At 38.6% G+C, this 21,677-nt stretch overlaps 1 protein-coding gene across 1 annotated transcript in view; it reads right to left on the bottom strand.

Moving 5' to 3' along the window:
* Window positions 1-21,677, bottom strand: part of FMN1 (formin 1) — a 279,933-nt gene that overhangs the window by 209,478 nt on the left and 48,778 nt on the right. The window contains exon 3 of the mRNA XM_055316676.1: window positions 20,849-20,910. Coding sequence (XP_055172651.1) covers window positions 20,849-20,910 — 62 coding nt within the window. The remainder of the gene's footprint in view (window positions 1-20,848; window positions 20,911-21,677) is intronic.

Below are 21,677 nucleotides of genomic sequence, written 5' to 3'. Positions count from 1 at the left end.
TAAATCAGAATACTTATTTCCTAAGTGATCAAACACTGAACATAATTCATGAAATGTTTTCAAAATAAATGTTTAACTGTTCTGTGCAAAGCTTAAATGTCACATCAAATTTAGTTTGACAGGGGGTTGAAATGGCTATAATTTTCTCTCCACCAATTTTTCTATTTTAGACATTACAGCTACACGTATTAATAATGTGAAAAGGTAGGGGCACTATTACTTGAACACTCATACATAATTTCTTCACAAGTCACTCAAAAGTTAATAACTAAATACACAGGTTAAGGATGACACAGGACCAGCTATATCATGTTTATCAAACCCCATGACTGCTGTAGTGTTTTATACCAACAACATGCCACTATCTCATGGAATGTGTTTGTCAGCTACAAGAGCTTGATCCTGCCAGTTTTATGCCATGCACCCTTCATGAGAACATGAACTGGCTCCATTCTAAATAACTACAAACTACTTACACTTAAATATTTAGATTACTAGGAATCTCAATGTTGGACCATCACCTTCCCCTCACCACACATTGGAGCAATAGAAACCTTTCTGACTACATGCCGTTGAATACAGTATTAATACACATATGAAACAGATTAGAACGGTGGAGGTGTTTGGAAGAAAGGAATTTTGATTTTTATAAAAATGGACATGAATATCATTCTTCTTGGTCCAAATTTACTACATGAAAACATTCCACAGTCTCCAATATGGTTGCCAAATATAAAAGCAAATAACTTCTCAATCACTTTCTTTTACTTTCCTTTACATGCTTTTCATATTTTCATATCAACATAACAACAGGTAAGAATAAAAGTATAGAATTAAACCCAAATATGATGTACCTGTGAGGAAAGCACCTAACAGTCCAGTACTCAAAGTTGGAGCTTATAAAGAAGGAAACATTTGTCTGTTTCTGGATACAATTGGTTTTATAAAAGCTACTTTTTAGGGGGTTTGCTATGCAAAATCTTCCAGGAACATTCACATCTCCTCAGTACTGGTTTTGAAAAATAATCTTTTCTTGGGCATTTGGGTGGCTCAGTCAGTTAAGCATATCTGCCTTTGACTCAGGTCATGATCAGGTCCTGGGATTGAGTCCCACATTGGGCTCCCTGCTCAGCAGGGAGTCTGCTTCTCCCTCTCCCCCACTGCTCGCATTCTCTCTCAAATAAATAAATAAATTTAAAAAAATTTTTTTTAAATTTATTTATGATAGTCACAGAGAGAGAGAGAGAGAGAGAGAGAGAGGCAGAGACATAGGCAGAGGGAGAAGCAGGCTCCATACACCAGGAGCCCGATGTGGGATTCGATCCCAGGTCTCCAGGATCGTACCCTGGGCCAAAGGCAGGCGCCAAACCACTGTGCCACCCAGGGATCCCGTAAATAAATATTTTTTAAATAAATAAAATTTGAAAGAAACCTTTTCTTATGGCATTTGGTTGCAGGTTAGAGGGGAAAAATGTAAAATAATTCCAAGAGATACTCCTGATAGCTGGCAGCCTCTGCCTCTCCCCCTCTTTTTTATTTTTTAGAAGATAATTAGGTTGCTAATGAGCAAGAAGTGAGTGATGCTGTAGGAGTCCAATGTTTGAGTCTAAGTGACAACAGAGTTACTTTGGCCACTGATCCCTATCTCACAAGTCTAGAAAATCTCCTATGAAAATTATAAATGAATCTCTCAAGCTCTATTTATAAATCCTGGGTACAATTTGAAATCTGCAGAGACAAAAAGAGAGGAAAGGAGGGGAAAAAAAGTATTAGACAACCTTTTGATCTCAGAAAGGTGATGGCAGGCAAAAAGTTGAAATTGAATGAGATATTTGGAAGAGGTTGCCTTATTTTCCTCCAATTGACTTGTCCATTCTTAAAAGAATTATGTTTAATTTTGTTGGTGTGTTCAAAGATTTTGTATTTTTTTAAGATTTTATTTATATATTCCTGAGAGACATAGAGAGAGAGAGGCAGAGACACAGGCAGAGGGAGAAGCAGGCTCACTGCAGGGAGCCCGATGCGAAACTCGATCCCAGGACCCCAAGATCACGCCCTGAGCCGAAGGCAGACCTCAACCACTGAGCCACCCAGGCGTCCCCAAAATTTTGGTTTTAAACATGATCTGTTACACCTTTGCATACTCTCAGTACCACCCACCACTAATGACCACACATTCACCGTAATTTGTTTCAATGTGCAACATCTAATAAATGTGCATCTAAGACAATGAGAAACAGAGAGTATTCTCCCAGTAGAAAACCATAAGTTGTCAAAATTATGTTTTGAAAACGTTCCAAGAACATAGTTTTCCTAGTACAATTCTCCCATGTCTCTAAATGTGAAAAATACTGCCTGCAAAATCACTTTGGTTTAAATCTAGTTCCACTATGGAGGAAGAAAAAGGGAAAACCAATCAGCAGTTAATTTATGCACTAATGCATGTATTACTGTGATAGAAGATTCATCTGTTTACTATTTATTGAAAGTTTATGTCAATCTTATGTTCAGCACAGAAGGTAAAGGAGAGACAATATCTCTGCTTTCAAGATTGTAAGATGAGAAAAAGTCTTGCTAAGTGCCTGGGTCAGGTATAAAGAGCCAAGGGGTTGAGCAGGGAGCCCTGGGAAATCAAGAGATGGTTTCGTATATGATGAGGAGCCCTTCCTGGGCTGCAAAGGATTGGCAAAGGTGGAATGGCAGATTGTGAATAATCCAAGTAAAAGAAGGTAAAGTGATGGGAAAGCATATGAAATAGTGGAATAAAAGACTAGTTGGAAGTTTGAGTATGATTTTAAAAGGTCTGAAATTCCACACACTAAGAACTTTGAACTCAATAAAGAATAGTGAACCACTAAAGGTGGGAAAGACAGAGAAACAACAATCTCTAAGTAATATATAACATGTCTTGAATATAGGCAAGATCTAAGGGCCTAAATTAGAAGAAGAGCTAAACAGAAGCTGAGTGCCAAGGAACAAGTATATGTAAGAGACTATGGAGCTAAAATGATCCTAATTTAGCAATCCACGAGATACAGAAGCTAAGCGTGAAGTTGCCAAAGATGGCTGAGATTTTGTACCTGGACTCTTACTCTTAGGAGAACAGTGGAACCTTAAATATATAGGGCAGCCCCCCAAAAGACTGTTTTATGCTGTGTTTGTATTGGGTGGGGAAAAGTCAGAAGGAGACAAGTAGATGAGTCTTTTCAATCCTGGGATTGTAAGAATTGATGCACTGGCTTCAGAAATTTTAAATTTTGAGATACTGAAACCAGTTCCCAGGGCAGATTTTCCAGCAAAAAAACGAGAACTTTTCCTGGAGCTGGAACTCAGGGAAACATTTGAATGCAAACAAATAGCTCTAAAAAAGACTTTACATACAGATAGCAGTCAATGAAATCTTTTTTTAAAAAAAATATGTTATTTATTCATGAGAGACACAGAAAGAGAGGCAGAGACATAGGCAGAGGGAGTCCCCCCCCGCCCCCCGCGATGTGGAACTTGATCCCAAGACTCCAGAATGACAACCTGAGCCAAAGGCAGATGCTCAACCATTGAGCCACCAATGTGCCCCAGCCAATAAAATCTTTAAGAGACAACTCATGGAAGGTCAGGTAACTAAAGGCTACCTTTCTCAGGGTCACATTTGGGGGGTGCTGTGGAGGCAGGGCTGGGGGGAAGCAAAGAAGATGGAGAAGCATAGTCAAAGGAGGAGGAAAAATGAGAACTCAGTGTCCTAGAGGTCAAGGGAGGAGATCCGAGAAGGATCTCAACACTGACACTCGATCTAGAATCCAAGCCAATGAAGACCAATAGGGGACTAATAGCAGGAGATAATTACTTCATCTGTGGTCTTAGCCGTTTCTTTTTGTACGTATGGGGGCCAAAGTTTAAAACGAGGCAATGAAATAAAGGTGTGCATAGTCTAGAGATGAAGGCACACATTCTTTTTTATTTTCTGCTTGTCTTCTATGCCCTTTCCCCTTTCCCCTAAAGCTAATTCAAATTCCTGGGTTTCTGATTGCACCTTTTCCTGTGTTCTCCAGGAACGTTTCCTTAATTTGCTCCTCTCTGGCTGGCTTTCCCCTTTACCTACTCAGGTCTCCTATTGAAAATGCACAACTACTCAGGCTGGTTCTGTGCATAATCTATGCCTAGTGCATATCCATTCTTCTTACTGCATAGCAACTTCACAAACATTAGCCTAGGTAATCTGAATCCTACCTGTGGTAAGGTAGGATCCCCATTTTGTAGACTGTCCCAAACCACAATCATGGAGGTATCCACTAAGACTCAAGACTGGATCTTCTGTCAAGCCTCATGTTCTTTCTCCTATGCAGAGCTGTCTCCAGATATGTGTCAAGATGTCGGCAGTAGACTCTGTTTCTGTCTAAACATTACGAAGTACCTGGCTTGCTGTCAGAGACCAAACGTTAAATGGCTGAAATAGCTTGATAGATTGTGTGAAAATTTTATGGTCCTTCTGTCAGACACCATAATTTACTATCACATAATACACAGAAGAATCAAAAGAAACCATCCCACAAGGGCAAACAATGTGGAGGCGGTGGCCCTTTGACACTCTAAGGCCACAGGCATTATATGGATCCAATAAGAAAGCTGCTTCTACGAGTGAGAAAACAACCTCTTGATCTTGCAAAATGTTTTTGGACACCTAAAGGCTCTTTTATTACTGAGGCTGATTAAAATGAAAAGCTTAAACGACTAAAATGTTCTTTTTGATGAGTTTTTGCCATGAACCTTGGACCCTGTAGTCCAGTGGGATTGGAGTACTTTGATCCTAGGCACTCACATAAATTCAGAGTCATAAAACAACATTGGATTTGATTTTACTAGTGTGGCTGATGTTGCCAGATTTGTAATGCAATCTTGTTTTCTCCCCTCCTCATTTTTTGGGCCCATCCACCTTTATTTTATAGCCAAAGGAAAGGAGTTTCCATTTGTTTTTGGCAATCAAGCTTCAAGAGTGAGCCACTACTCTAGAATGCCGGAATTCCGGAGAAAAATAATGATACTGTATTATATTCATCAACATCAGAAGAATCACTGTTATTTTAGGTGCTGAAAATAAAATATCAAAAAGCCCATTTTCCGGATGAAAATACAGATTTTCACTACTTAGGAGTTAGAGGATAATGTGGCTGAGAACTATATGACAAGTCTGAAGTAGGAAGAATATCAGATTTAGTGTTCATAAATTTCTAGCAAGACTAACTGAAAATTAATTAAAAAAATAAAAAGACCCCCAGGTTATCTATTAATGAGTGGCAGACCCCATCTTAGCTTTCAAACTTCATTTACCTAAAAAAACCCCAAACCGCCCCTGCAAAAACAAAACAAAACAAAACAAAACCTGCTATCTATGGAAGAAGTAAAAGAAATATTCAGTGAGACATTTAACAAAAGATATGCCATAAATAAAACTTATATGTTTAATTCACTTCCATTCCCAATCTTTTAATGATTTTCCATTTAATCTCCTTTTAATGATCTGTACCACAATATTCCTATAACTTCTAATTCCAGAAATGAAGGTTTTACTATAAAAGGTCTATGAGGGAAGACAAGCACAAATACTTTTACAGAGACCAAATGATCAATAGTGGGTCACAACTGTTCATTTTTTTATGGAGTAAAACAGTAGTTTGGACTCAGATCAATGACACACTTAGCCTTTTCACTAGAGCAGGGAATACTAATTTTAGGTTGGATAAACAGTTTACAGTATTTTTTTATGGATTGTCTGAAGGCTGGGAAATTGTTCACCAGAATAATTCTGTAAAATAACATGGGGCACAAGGGTCACGATAGGTCTAATTCAAATTTGAAAAGAGTTACCAGAGAATACAGTGTCGCTATCCAGTGGGCAATGCCTCATGATACTGTCAGTTATAGTTTCTCAATCCCTGCCTGAGGCTCCAGTGAACATTTCAAAGTGTTCCAGCCAGAAGAATATAATTCTGACACACATTCACCTCCTTGCATTTGTGAATATATTAGATTAAGCATAAATGAACTTGCCATTTTATAAGTCAAAGTAAGTCAAATGTCAGCAATTTCATATGGTTCAACTTATAAACCTCAACCAAGTTTGAAAAAATTTTCTGTTTTATCAATTAATACTTTAAATTATGTGCATTATATTTCTTTGCAGCAGATATGACTCATGCCATATTCTTATTAATAAACTGTATCAGACAGATACCCACAACAGCTTCCAGAGTATAAAAAAATTGTCATCTATTTGTAGAGAAGAGTGATTGCCTTGGTGTCGTGCATACATACAGTAATGATGAGGGAAGGGTATGCAGATACCAAGAAACAGTGTCCTCCTTTCATGCTTGAAAGCATAGCATTATTGTCAGCACTCTCTTCCCCCTATTATTTACTTATTCAAAAAACATTTGTTGTGTACTTACAATGTTCAAGTAGGGGTCTAGGTACCCAATGGAGAATCAAGCTGTGCAAACATTCACAGGGAAGCCACAATGGCAGTGTCAGCAGCTCCAGCTTTAGCAGAAGCAACCATCAGCTCTGGAGAGAAGGTTCACGATTCTTGCCAGAGCACGTGAGTTCTCTCTCTCGCCCCCAACCTAAGCCAAGCCAGTATTACCTCCTACCTCTAGGCCAGCAACAGTTGCCAACTGTCCTCTCCACTTGCACTCTAGCTCCCCTACTATCTACCCTCTACAACAGCAGCCTAGGAGGGAGGCAGGTCTTTTGAAAATGCCAATCTTTTCATATCTCACACTTCTCTGCTCAGAATTAGATTCCCAGTGTTCTTAGGATGAAATTGGAAAACCTTAAGGACCAAGAAGGCCCTTCCAGATTATGGCTTCTTGCCCTCCTCTATGGCAGTGCTTTTCAAACCATGGCCCATGATCCATTCATGGGATGGAAATCAATTTATGCTTTCCCATCAGCATTCTTTTTAATATAAGAGAGTTAAATATATCAGAAGAAGTTCACCTGAAATTAGTTCTGTTTAATAGAACTCTTATTTCTCACAAATATGTAATCTAGGTTTCGATGTGAAATCCATTGCTTATTCCAAGATGCAATTTAAAAATTTTGCAAGCCACTACTCCAGACCTTCATCCTCAACCTTTCTCCTCTGTCCAGTCATACTGGCCTCCTCATAGTCCTTCAAACCAGCCAAGCTCCTCCTCACCCTTCAGGCCTCTGCTTAAATGGCACTTCCTAAAGGAATACTTCCGTGACTTCAAAGCTAAATAACATCCTATCATAGCAACCTATACTGTATTTCGCTCCACTGTAATATTATACTTCCTGAGTGATTATTTTTATCAATATCTTTCTCTTTGACTGGACTACAAGCTCCCAGAGGGCAGGAACCATGTCTATTCTGTTCCTTCTTCCAGCAACTAGCACAGCACCTGACACTTAATATCTAGTGAATGATAGAATTCTAATTCTCTCCTAATGATTCCACTTGATGAAACATAGATGATCACTTTCATAAGGCACTGTTTTCTGGTGTCTCTTTTTCTTTTGTCATACAGAATGTGCATATACATGTATGGTCATCAACACATCACATACTGCTTAACTACGTTGAGCCTTATGCCTATGAGTATAGACCTATACGTACATATCTGTGCATGTTGTTCTGAGATGAAATTAAGAGCAGATTTATATTTTTTAAATTTTTTTTAATTTATATTTATTTATGATAGTCACAGAGAGAGAGAGAGAGGTGCAGAGACATAGGCAGAGGGAGAAGCAGGCTCCATGCACCGGGAGCCCGATGTGGGATTCGATCCTGGGTCTCCAGGATCGTGCCCTGGGCCAAAGGCAGGTGCCAAACCGCTGCGCCACCCAGGGATCCCAAGAGCAGTTTTATTCTTCATGTGTTTAAAGCAAAGTTCTGAACTGGAAAGCTGCTTCAATACAAAGAAAATCTACTTGGAGCTTTATTAAGAGAAAAAGGGTCAAGCTGACCTCCAGTGGTAAGAATGGGGAATGGCTTCTAAAATAATTGTAAAATACCCAGATTATCTGTCACACAAACCCATATATCTATGCTATATACCCTTCTTTAAATTACGCAAATTATATGTATTTGCAACAGATAGGAGTCATACCATACAAAATACCAGAATGAAATACAGATAAGTGTATTACAGAGACACAGTAGCTTCCAGAAACAGAAAAAAACGACTGCCACTTATTTATGGTAATCAGAAAATCGGAGACTTGATAATTCTCTTAGTTGAGATCTAGTATCTGAAATTCTCAAATTATGCTAAAAGTAGATAATATTTTTAAAAGTAGATGTTAACACTCATATAGTCTTTCATTAGTCTCTAGGTAATACTAGGTACTTATTTTAGGCTCTCTGTTGCTATTTGACTTTTATGGCATAAATTCTATTTTTCTAACTAGATAGTAAATCCTCTGAGTAAAGAATTTATGTGAGGATTAAATAAAATAATCCAAAAGATGTGCTAAGTAGAGTGTCTGGCATATATTAATCCAGTAATATAGTAAATGTTAGCTGCTATTGTTATCATTATTGAATGATGTTTTATGTCTAGCACACCTCTTAGGGTTTGAGAGGTACTCAATTGGTATTTGATCATAAAAAGCAGAATTACATATATGAAATTATATTTTAGGAAGTGCTTATCTTTATAGCAAAAACAATTTGAAATGCGACATCTTGCCTAGGTACCCCCTAAATCTATGTTGTAACTGTTGGGATGATTTTACATATTTAGAGGTTTATTTGACAAAATCACAGCAGCAACAATAGTTCCACTAATAGGAGGTAATGGAAATGAGAGCATCACACTTCTGTGACAAAAATATGAAAAGCAATGCTCTTTGGACCATTAGATATAACACTAATTACAGAATGTTTTTTATTTTATATAGGTACAGAGTTTATAATGAAAGAACTTTACCACCAAAAAATAAACTTCAACAGCCACTGACTTAAACTAAACATGCTGGTCATCAGAAAAATTACAATAGTTACAATTTATGGGCTACCTACTACTACATGCCATTGTACCTCCAATCCCATACGTGACTACCACAGTACTTACCCTCAGCACACACATCAACCAAGTTATAATATCATCATCACCTCTTTCTAATGATAAAATGAAGCTCAGAAAGGCTTAAGCAATTTGTTCAAGAAAACACATACAGTATATAGTAATGCTAGGATTCAAACTCAAGGAAGAATCCACATCTGGGTTTTTATACAGCTGTATTGCCTGGAATTAAGTTGAATTTCATCCAACAAATGGTTAGTTGACTTCACTATACAGATTCATTCTTCAGCAGGTTCTGTTTCTAAGGCCCACCACTCTTAAGGACTGATATTCTACTCAACGATAGATCAAAAGCAAGGGTCAGACCAGAAACAAGGGTCATGTCATGAATACTCTGTGGCAAGGACTTTCAAGATGTAAGAATTTTCAGAGGTAGTTCAGGTGGAGGTTAGGAGCGCCACCTCATAGAATTGGTGTACTAACCCATCTAATCCTCATATATAAAGACTGGCACATAGTAAATGCTCAGTAAACACCAGCTATTATTATTGTTGTTATTCCTCTACTGGGACACAGAGCAAGTTAGAATAACTTGGAATGAAATGCTCAGAATATACGCAAGCATATATGCACATGCACACACATAAACATGCAACAAATACACAACATGCATTGCAAAGCCCACAGGAGGCTGGACTCAGAAGAGGCTACAGGGCACACATGGGCACATGCAACAAATAGGTGACAGCATAGGGGAATAGCCACATCATTCCATGTTTGAAGGGATCAGTAATACTGGGTTTTAGAAGCTGTATTAGAGAAAATAAGGTTTGGGAATAGCTAAGGAAATCCTGATGCAGAAATCAATGAAGAAACTAGCTGGCAGGATGCCTGAAAGTTTTGCCCCAGTATCTTCTGACCTACTTTGTGGGCTTGACAAATTGATTTGAGACCCAGGTTTCAAATTCCTATGATAAATATAGACAACTATCTAGAGGAAGGTTGAGAAGTATTAGAGTCTCTCTTCAAACAGGGCTCAGAACCAACTGTGAGCAATGAAGCTGGAGAGGGAAACTTCTACCTGCTGCTTCCTTCTGTACTTTGGTGAGAAGAATACCAGAACAGCTTGTGACTTCTGAAACCAGAGAAATAAGAGGACTCATCCCATATCTCTTTCCCAACACCACAACGCCACCATTGTGGTTTTTTTTTTTTAATTTCATATGAAGAGCTTGTATAGGATAAGAATAAAGGGTGATCTGCAGAAGTCTTTGCCACAGGATTAGGGGAAGAAGGAAAATGAAAATTCAGAAAACCACTATACTAAGAGAAAGTATATCAAATCAGTTACTAAGTTTACAGTGGCTAGGAACAGATTTGGAAATAAGTTACATCTAGTTAGTAAATCTTGCCATCATAGTAACCAGCTATGAAACCTCAGGACAGGACCTTACTTCTCTGAGTCTCAATTGATTAGAAATTATATATATGACACACTGAGCCCAATGCAAATATGAGTTAGTACCTCATATTCGGCAACGGATTGTAACCATCTCCAATAAAGTTAGAAAGCAAAGGGTAGTCAGCATTTAAATTCTAAAATCAAACAAAATTTCTTCCCATTCCTTCCCTAAATGTCCTAGGACATACCCAATATTTTGTACCAAGAGCTTATTTTTCACTTCCCCTTCTGATACTGCTGCCCTTTCTATTCCATCAACAGCCCTTTCAGGAAAACACAGGAGGCAGGAAGAAATGGGATGAGGAAGGAAGGAAAAAGGAAAGAAAAAGAAATATAAAAGGCCACAAAGATCTAAGAGCTCAAGGGACTTTTGCTTGGTATTCAAGAGACCATGGAGAAAGAGGATGAGGACATCCTAACTCAGCCTTTTTACACCTCAGCCCAGGGTCATCAACTCTGATGTCTGCAGAGGCAGGCAATCAACATAAACAAATAAAGGAGTCCAGCTTTCGGATGAGGGGAAAATGGCAGTAAAGCAGGAAGACCCTTGGCTTCCCCTTCTCCCAGAAATACAACTAGATAACTATCAAATCATCCCAAGTACCTGAGAAATCAACCTGAAGACTAGCAGAACAAACTTCCCAACTAAAGGTACAGAGAAGGCCACATTAAAGAAAATATGGGGTACAGAGATGCGGCTTGAGAGAGAAATGGATCTTGGCCGTTGCAGTGGGGAGGGAGTCGCAGTCATGGAGAAAGGTAAGAGATAGACCAGCACACAGGGGAGCATATGGAGAAGATGATTCCCCATACAACTGGCTTGGAAAGGGAAAGGGAAAGGGCCCAAATTTCCTGAGTTCTTGCAAACAGAGGGACTTGAAGACTGGAATTTTAAAGGTCAGCATGTTTGACTTGAGGAGAGCACAGAAGCACTGGGGCTGCCCTTGGAGAAAAGGTAGGCAAACAACTCTCAGACATACAGCATGGAAAGAGTGATCTGAACAGTGCCTGGGCACAAGTAGGGAGGTTAGTTGCTCATCTTGGAGTGTGTGCCAGATTGGCTGTCTTCACAGAGAATCCCTTCCAGGAACAAATGAACTGGAGGTATCATTTCCCTTCCCCATCCCTTAGCATAAGCACAGGGCCACCTGTGGGAACCAGTGCAGACCCAACACTTGCTACCCAACTTGTTTATACCAAGCCCCACCCCCCACACTCTAGTGAAACTGCTCCTTCCAGACATGATTGCTTCAGTCCCAGCAGGAGGGGGTCCCCTCCCCCAGAAGACAGGCCCAATCCCTGCTTTTACAGTGTCTCCCGATGTGGGAGTTTTGCAGATCCTCAGTTCTGGAAGCAGTGGCAACAGGTCTCATTTCACAAACAGACTCAAGCACATGTAGGCCAGGGATCAAACAATGCCCACAGCAGGCAAAGAGAGCCTCTGCAGATGACTGGCCTGAAGGATAAAGTGGCCAGGACAAAAATAGCAGAGGACACATTGGAGATACTGGCAATGGAAATGCCTGGGGAACAGGGGACACTACACAGCAGGGCACCACAGGACCTCTTCTTCTTAGGGCCATTGTCCTCAAGAGCAGGAGACAAAGCTGACTTTTCTAACACAGAGAAACAGGCATAGAGACTTAGATAAAATGAGAAGACAGAGAAATGTATCCCAAATGAAAGAACAGGACAAGTCCAGGTGCAGAGATCTAAGCAAAATACGTAACATGCCCTGCCCAATGGAGTATTTAAAGTAGTGATCATAAGGATACTCACTGGACTTGAGAAAAGAGTGGAAGACATGCATGAGATCCTTAACACAGAGATAAGGAATAACATAGCATAGATAAAGGGCTTAATAAACGAAATGAGAAACATAATGGAATGAATAGCCGGCTGGAAGAAGCAGAGGAACAAATTAATGACCCAGAAGAAAGAGTAATGGAAAGTAATTAAGCTGAATGAAAGAAAGAAAAAGAATTATGCATAATGGGAATAGACTTAGGGAACTCAGTAGCTCCATCAAATGTAATAATATTCGAATTTCAGGAGTCCCAGGAAAAGAAGAGAGAGAAAGGGGAGAAGAAACTTATTTGAAGACATATTAGCTGAAAACTTCCCTATTCTGGGGAAAGAAACAAATATCCAGATCCAGAAGTCACAGAAAACCCCCAGCAAAATCAACAAAAGCAGATCCAGACCAAGACCTATTGTAATTAAATTGGCAAAGTATAGTGATAAAGAAAAAAAAAAAAAAAACTAAAAGCAGCAAGACAAAAGAAGACAGTAGCATGCAAGGGAAACCCCACAAGGCAAGTAGGAGATTTTTCAGCAGAAACTTTACAAGCCAGAAGAGAGTGGCATGATCTATTCAAAGTGCTAACTGGGAAAAATCGGTAGCCAGGAATACTCTATCTAACATTCAGAATAGAAGGAGAGATAAAGAGTTTCCTCGACAAACAAGCACTAACAGAGTTCATGACCACTAAACCACCACTGTGAGAGATATCAAAGGGGATTCTTTGTAGAAAGGAGAGACCAAAAATGACAGTATGGAGGTAGGAAACACAAAAGCAGTTAACAATGAATGTGTCTGTAAGATATCAGTCAAGAACTCACAAAATAAAATGATGTAAAACATGACAACATATACCTAAAATGTGAGGAGGACAGGACTAAAGAATGGGTTCAAATTTAAAGAACAATCAACTTAATATAGACTGTTTTATGCAAAAGTGGTTATATACAAATCCAAAGGTAACCATATATCCAAAGCCACTAATAAGTAGGCAAAGAATAAAGAGAAAGAAATCCAAATATGTCACTAAGCAAATCAGTTGAACCATGAAATAAAGACAAGAAAGGATCAGAGAAAAATCTTCAGAAACAACCACAAAACAAATAATAATATCACAATAAATACATATCAATTATTACTTTGAATGTAAATGGACTAAATGCTCCAATAAAAAGATATAGGGTGACAGAACAGATTAAAAAACAAACCAAGACCCATCTATAATACTGCCTACATGAGTCTCATTTTAGACTTAGGACACCTGTAGACTAAAAGTGAGGGGATGGAGAAACATCTATCATGCAAGTGGATGTCAAAAAAAAAGCCAGATTAGCAATACTTATTATTGGACGAAATAGACTTTAAAATAAAGACTGTAATAAGAGATGAAGAAGGGCACTATGTAATCATACAAGGGACAATCCAATAAGAAGATCTAATGATTGTTAATATTTATGCACCCAACATAGGAACACTCAAATATATAAAACAGTTAATAACAAACATAAAGAAAATAATTGATAATAATACAATAATAGAGACTTTAATACCTCACATCAATGGACAGATCATCTAAACAGAAAATCAACAAGAAAACAACAGCTTCAATTAACACACTGGACTAGATGGGTTTAACAGATACATTCAAAACATTCCATTCTAAAACATCAGAATACACATTCTTTTTCAATTGTACATGGAACATTCTCTAGAATAGGTCACATATTAGGCCACAAACAAGCTCCCACAAATTTAATAAGATCAAAGTCCTATCATGCTTCTTTTCTGACCACAATGCTGTGAAACTAGAAGTCAACCACAAGAAAAAAATCTGCAAAGAGGATTATGGAGGTTAAATAACACCCCACTAAATGATGAATGGGTCAAGCAGGAAATGAAAGAAATCAAAAAGTACATGGAAACAAATGAAAACACAACGTCTAAAACCTCTGTGATGTAGCAAAAAGTGGTTCACAGGAAGTTTATAGCAACACAAGCCCACCTTAAGAAGCAAGAAAAATCTCAAGAAACAATCTAACCTTATACCTAAAGGATCTGCAAAAGAACAACAAACAAAAGCTAAAGGCAGCAGAAGGAAGGAAATAATAAAGGTTAGCACAGAAATAAATGACATAGAAACTGAAAAAACAATATAATAGATCAATGAAAACAGGAGCTGGTTCTTAAAAAAAGAAAAATCAATAAAATTGATAAACCTCTAGCCAGACTTATCAAGGAAAAAAGAGAAAGGACTCAAATAAATAAAATCACAAATGAGAGAAGAGAAATAACAAACAACACCACAGAAATGCAAACAATTATAAGAGAATATTATGAAAAACTATACCCCAACAAATTGGGACAACCTAAAAAGAAACAGATATATTCCTGGAAACATATAACCTCCCAAAACTGGAACCTGAAGAAACAGAAAAGTCGAACAGACCAATAACTAGCAAAAGAATTGAATCAGTAATCAAAAAAACTCCGAACAAACAAAACTCCAGGACCAGATGTAGCTTTGCAGGGGAAATCAACCAAACATTTAAAGAGTTAATACCTATTCTTCCCAAACCATTCCAAAAAATAGAAAAGGAAAGAAACCTTCCAAATTCATCTTACGAGGCCAGCATTACCTTGAAACCAAAACCAGATAAAGACACCACTAAAAAGGATAACCACCGGCCAATATCCCTGATGAACACAGATATGATATCTGTGGTCTTCCAGGGAGCCAACAGCCTAAGAAGCATCTCAACCCCAGTAAACCAACAAATCCACTGAATGCATAACATTGTATTCTATATCCACAATGAAACAATGAATTAAAATATTCTTCAACATTTTAAATTTTGTCTTCTCTTTAGACATCTTAGTAATTAATTATACTAACAGCAACACTTAGGGGAATACTACGAGGGTTTAATGAAATCATCATTTTTCATAATTGTGAAGGTTTTGTTTATCCCTCTACAAATGACTCCCTCTTCCTCACAGTATTCTCCAGGAACTAACAGATTTAAATGTATTGTGTTGATAACCAAGAACGTAACAAATGGAAAGGGCTCAGGATTTATGTTTCTTTATAAGTTTAGCTGTATCAGCTCATATATAGCTTATAATCAATTTTGTGTCAACAGCATGTGTAAAATGAGAAAGGGATCTGTGGGGTGGATTGAAGAGAGAAAAGGAAGTCTACAAGTTTTGTTTAATGGAGGCCAAGATACCATTTGGTTCTCTTGGGGATAACAAGGTACAATGTAAGTTAATTTCTAGTTTGGCATCTGTCCCTGGATCATTTCACAGTGGGAGTTACCATATTAGCAATGTGACTGCATTGCACAATGAGCAGGTGCCTGCCAGAGGCCATCAGTCAAGTTTCCCCTCACCTATGGACTATCCATGTGATGAATGGGGGAAATGAGAAAGGTTCCCGTGAGGGAAATGTCACTGCTGGCTAGATCTTTCTTCTGTCCTACAATGCGAAGAACATTACTTAAAAAGAGATAAAACGGTGTTATTTCCATGGCACCTACTTCCAAGTTGCTCAAAGTGCTGATCAAAAACAACATTCTTAAATTATCCAGAGCTCCTCAAAAGCCAGGCGGAGGGCATGCATCCTGCCCCCAACACATTCACACACTCCAACTTTCAAAAATGAAGAAGCAGAGAGCCAAAGAAGCCGGGGCCATTCCATGCTCCTGCTTCCCTCCTGTCATAAAGAACTGGCCCACTTGTAAAAGTTTCATTTATCATTTTAAGAGCTGCATCCTTCACTGAGTCAGGCATCTAAGAAAGCACTAGGAAGCGAGCATGCAGAGCATTACTGAAACATGAACACACTGCCCCCAAAGAGATGGGCAGAACTGAGAAGAAAGCCCATGTTAGAGAGGGGAACCTCCAAAAGAGTGTAAAAGATAAAAAAGGGCATGTATGTAAATAGTGGGGATTTACAGATTCTGAGTTAGATAACCCCAAGTCTGAAAGGGCAATGTTATGGATAAACTGAATTTTTTTTCCAAGTATGGTGGGACAAATAATAAAATTCAAAGGCATTGGGGGCGCCTGGGTGGCTCAGTGGTTGAGCATCTGCCTTTGGCTCATGGCATGATCCCGGGGTCCTGGGATCCAGTCCTGCCTCAGGCTCCCTGCAATGGAGCCTGCTTCTCCCTCTGCCTATGTCTCTATCTCTTTCTCTGTGTCTCTCATGAATATAAAAAGTCTTAAAAAATAAGTAAAATAAATAAATAAAATTTTATAAATAAATAAAATTCAAAGGCACTATTAGAGATTATATGGCCCAGTCCCTCGTTTTAGATATTAGGAAACTGAGCTGAAAGCCCTGCCAAAGTTCACATTATTCATCATCCCAAACTTAAGACCACAATCCAGACCTTCTGATTCTGGATCTAATGTTCTTTCCAGTAATGCTTCACTGATTAATGTAAAGGGTATCAGTTTCAGAGTCAGACTGGTCTAGGTAAATTCAAATTCAGGTTCCTCCACTGACTAGTCTGGGAGCCTCGTGTTTTATCAACTGTAAAATGGTGACAAATCTATTACTTAGCTTATATTTCTACATTTATGCTTTATAATACTAATGTTAAGTACCTAGAACAAAGGTTGGCACAAAGTAGGGATAAGATTAAATTTAGGTACTATTATTTTTCAGTTATAGGTTGTTAGATAAGATATGTTTACGTACCATCTATGTGGCCAAGCACTTTGCTAGGTACTTTCAGAGAGAGGGAAAAAAAAAATCATTTTTCTCTCCAATATGCTTACCACCAGCAGATTAATAAACAGGACTTTGACAGTATAAAAAAATGTAACAAAACCATATGAAGACTTTAACTTGAACTTAAGGAGTGGATTGTACGTTGAGATAACATTATATGAATAAACACAGAACAGTATTCAAAAAAACTTTGATCCTAGGAATCTCAAAGAAGTAACTCTTTATTTGTAGCATGGGAGATTAGTTTTATCATGTGCCTTAAAAGGGCAGGTCTGAAATACATTTCATTTCCACCCAATAGTCATGAACTTGTACAATGGTAACTCCAGGCAAACACTTCTCAGATAAGTGAGAACCTGGAAAAGGAAGATACTGTCTTTTCAAAAATGAAGTCTGCAATACAGAACTATCCAAAAATGAAAAATGAGCCAGATGATGCTGAGTATCATAAAGGGATCATAAACCTTCAAAGTAGAGTTTGCTTAATGAAGGGCACACTTGAACAAAATTGCAAGATTTCTGTGGCTACATCATAAATGACAATGTAGTGAAGTCAAAAAATGTCTGATCTGCTACCACGCTCCTACTGGAGATCTGAGTCAGCCAAGTGCTCTCAATTTATGTAGATGGTGTGTAAATTCATTCCAAGCATAAACAAATCTTTGCTGTAGAATATAAGGAGAATATGCATGTAAGTTGCTATATATTTCGAAAAGCCAGTTCGAGGACAAAGCCTGAGGACTAAGTGCTTTAGTAGTGCACAGTGCTCCATACATCTTAACTGCAGAGCATGCATGAGATTACGAACTCCAAACACCTCCCACTTACTAGCCTTGGGACTCTGGATTAGAAAGGTCAACCTCCAATCAAATTACGTTAGGTGGTAAGGTTTCCATTTTGCTAAGGGGAAAACTGAATAATTAAGTGACTTCTCTACAAATCTATACTCAAAAACAATAGACAGCTGGAGTGCCTGGTTGGGGCAGTTGGTTGAGCAACCAACTCCTGATTTTGGCTCAAGTCCTGATGTCAGTGTTATAGGACTGAATGTCAGGCTCTGTGCTCAGCAGGTAGTCTGCTGGAGACTCTCTCCCTCTCCTCTGCCCCTCCTTCTCTCCCCCACAAATAATTTTTTTTAAAAAAATAGCTGATTTTAGGTTCTCTGTTTATTAAATCATGCCATTTATTTAAAGTCTGTAGAAACAAACTAAAAAAACTAAAGTGATACATATCAATTCTCGTATATAGTGGCAGAATGAGTCACTTTTCCTGTATATGTTAAGTATGAAATCCTTTTTATTCTAGAAAGGTATGCTGAAGAAGTCCTGAAGCACATCTGACATTCTTGACCTGTAAGTGGAGAAAGGAAACCTAATAAGGGCTGCTGACGGAAATCATGTAGAAGGAAATGAACATCGAGGTACCAGCTCTGTCACTCACTGTGTTCTACTAGTCCTGTCACAACAGATGTGGTTGTTTCTTTGTGGAATAAAACAAGTGAGGATGGTGTTCAATGAACACACACAAGCACAGTCAGGCTGGGTCACTGTCTGTTTTGTGAACTACCTCTGTTCTGACTGGTTGGTGTTGCTGCCCATCTAGTTATTTTCAACTGCCAGAGAATGGGGGTTAATTAAAGCAGAAAGGGGCCAAGTAGATGAAATGGCCCAGCGTGGGGACAGTGGCAAACTGGAGAACATATACCTCAGTTGAAATAAACACCTGCTTCCTCAATCCCAGCTGGTTGAAGTCAAACAAAAATAAGCCCACTGTTGCTAGGTTTTCTCATGTTTTTTTAGAAGCAGCTAGAAACTCCTCCATATTTTAAAATATGTATTCCTAATTCAACCTTTAAAATGCTGTGCTGGCCCAAAAACACTTCTTCAGGTCAGGTCAGGGATAGGAGTTCTCAGGTTCCTATTGAAGGTTGTCAGTCGATGATCGCTGGAATAGTCCCAAACTACAGGTAAGTGAAGAGATTGGGTACACTGCCCCCATCCTGATGGCTGTAGTGTGTCATGGCCGCAGGATTTCAACAATTTTCTATGAATCATAAATATGGTACCTAAAGAGTTTAAGTTTACTAATAGCATCCAGGGAACAGATCATTCTTTCCCAGACAAAGAAAACTTAAGGTAAAATTAGGAACATTTTTTAGCCTTTTTTATTGTCGATCATATTTCAATTTAACTCTTATTTTGAACTGGAGATCATGATCCCAATATAATCTCTCCCCTTCCATTTACTTTTCTCTTTTCCTTCTCCAACCTTTCCTTAGTTTGAGATGTAAGATAATAGGACTCTTGTGGAAATGACACAAGATAATATATGTAGTATACATAGAACAATGCCCAGCACAAAGTAAGAACTCAAACAGTAAGAGCCTGCTGATAACTGTGAAAATTATTTAACTATCAAAGCCCTCATAAGGCTGATCTGAAACCTCGGGAAGCCAGTGTGAACTTACGACCTAGCTGTTCACAAACTTTTGCTCACAGAATCACTTCTGTGCCTACCCTCTTTAGCAGTCTGTTTCTTAAATTGATCCCCATTTCACTTCCTTTGAGACAGCTGAGACTCTTTTCACACCAAAACAAAGAAGAGAGGTCTCTATAGAGCATTTTGTAACAAAGGAGCTAAGAGCCACCACCTCTCTTCCCCCCCAGGAGACAAAGGTACTCCACCCCCCCTTTTTTTTTGCTTGTTTGTTTCTTTGTGAAATGGACTCATTCATCCCTCCAAACTGCTTAAGACAAGCTGAATTTATGCACCATATGACCTATTTAATAACCTTTCTTTGCTATTTGCAATGGCTTTATCTATAATCCAATACAGTGTCTCAGTTATTTTAAAAAGCACATTACCACTTATTGGAAAGAAGAATATTTGATCTACAAATTCATTAAATTAGCAAGTAATGAGTTAGCACTGAATAAACACCAAGTTTTATTTAAATTTTGCTATTGTCCCTTAAGGCATGGGTCAATCCAACCATCAGTAAACTAGAATCAGTGCCCGATTCAATATTTAGCTATTTGAAATTAAAACCCTACAACTTCCTGTTATAGGCACTGCAAACAAAGACCAAACATTAAGGGAATGACAATTAGATAGTGGAAGGAATAAATAATCCCTCAGTCTTTCTGAGATCAAGTCAGCAATCTCCAAGCACCCCTTAGGGATAGAGAATGGATGGCTCAGCACAACTCTGGCTGCTATGACATCCTATTGCAAGGATATCCTGAGATGGATGGATACAAAAACATGAATGGGAATAAGCCAAACAAAATAGTTTACAGTGCGCATAGGGAAAACAGATTTTTTTTAATAAATTTATTTTTTTATTGGTGTTCAATTTGTCAACATACAGAATAACACCCAGTGCTCATCCCGTCAAGTGCCCACCTCAGCACCCGCCACCCAGTCACCCCCACCCCCCGCCCACCTCCCCTTCCACCACCCCTATTTCGGGAAAACAGATTTTTAAAGACTTCCTACAAACAGTAAAAGTCTAAATATCTTGTTTCCTGCTTTGCAAATAAAACCAATATTTTCTCTAAGCATATCCCTTTCCCACTCAAATGCACTTGTGGCATTTCTTAGAAATAGGAGTTGAATTACATTAAAAATGGAGTTCAAGTCTTCCCTTCCCACGATAAATGCAGGCAGTGCCCACTGGCAGGTACCAGCTGCAGATGCCGTCTAGGTAAATATGGAAACAAAAGGGGAGTATTTACTTTGGCCCATGAGAAAACGAAGCATCAGTCTCATATAACCGGTTCAGTAGAATCAAAGAGATATACCTGTAGGTTTTCAATTTCTTCTTTGTGTTCCCTCTTCAAGTGTAAAATAGCAGCTTGGTATTCTGTAAGATCACAAAAGAAGGCAATTACAAAGACGCACACAAAATTATGCACAAAATGCAAGTGAGAATCTCCAAGATGCCAGAGTCCCTCCTACAAGTAAACTAAGTAAATAAACGCCACAGCTGGACATTAACCTAACAAGAGATGTTGAAAAATGGGACAAGACAGGACAAGTAGCTCAGGATAGAAGGGAAATTTCCTACCACTTGGCAAACTCTGAATTATGAGAGGCCCCAAGTTAAGCAGATAGGACAGGGTTAAAAAAGAAAAAAAAAAAAAAACACCATGATAAGTGTTCCAGATAAAGACTGGGTCAGGTGTTTGTCTTTAAGGAGGAGCTGGAAGCTCAGGCGGCACTGAGAATACAGACAAGTTAAGAGAAGACACACATTGGGGGATGCCTGGGTGGCTCAGCGGTTGACTGCCTTTGGCTCAGAGCGGGATCCTGGGTCAGGGGATGGGGTCCGCATTGGGCTTTCCATGGGGAGCCTGCTTCTCCCTCTGCCTCTCTCTCTGTGTCTCATAAATACATAAATAACTTTTTTTAAAAAAAGCAGACACACAGGAAACAAAACTTTGTATGTAAGATCAGAGAACTCTATTTTTAACTGCTTAAAAAAAAAAATCTCCATTTGAATGCCAAGCTAATAAGCAAGCACCCAGGGCTTATTTTAATCTTTAGATCACTTCAGAAAGTCAAGACCATTTGTCATTTGGACGAGATAATCTAGGGTGCCTTGAAGTTAAAAGGAGGACAAAAATAAAT

This window comes from Nyctereutes procyonoides, unplaced genomic scaffold (assembly GCF_905146905.1).
Source record: "Nyctereutes procyonoides isolate TBG_1078 unplaced genomic scaffold, NYPRO_anot_genome, whole genome shotgun sequence".
In the NCBI taxonomy this organism is placed as follows: Eukaryota; Metazoa; Chordata; class Mammalia; order Carnivora; family Canidae; genus Nyctereutes; species Nyctereutes procyonoides.
This window is presented reverse-complemented; position numbering and strand designations above follow the sequence as displayed.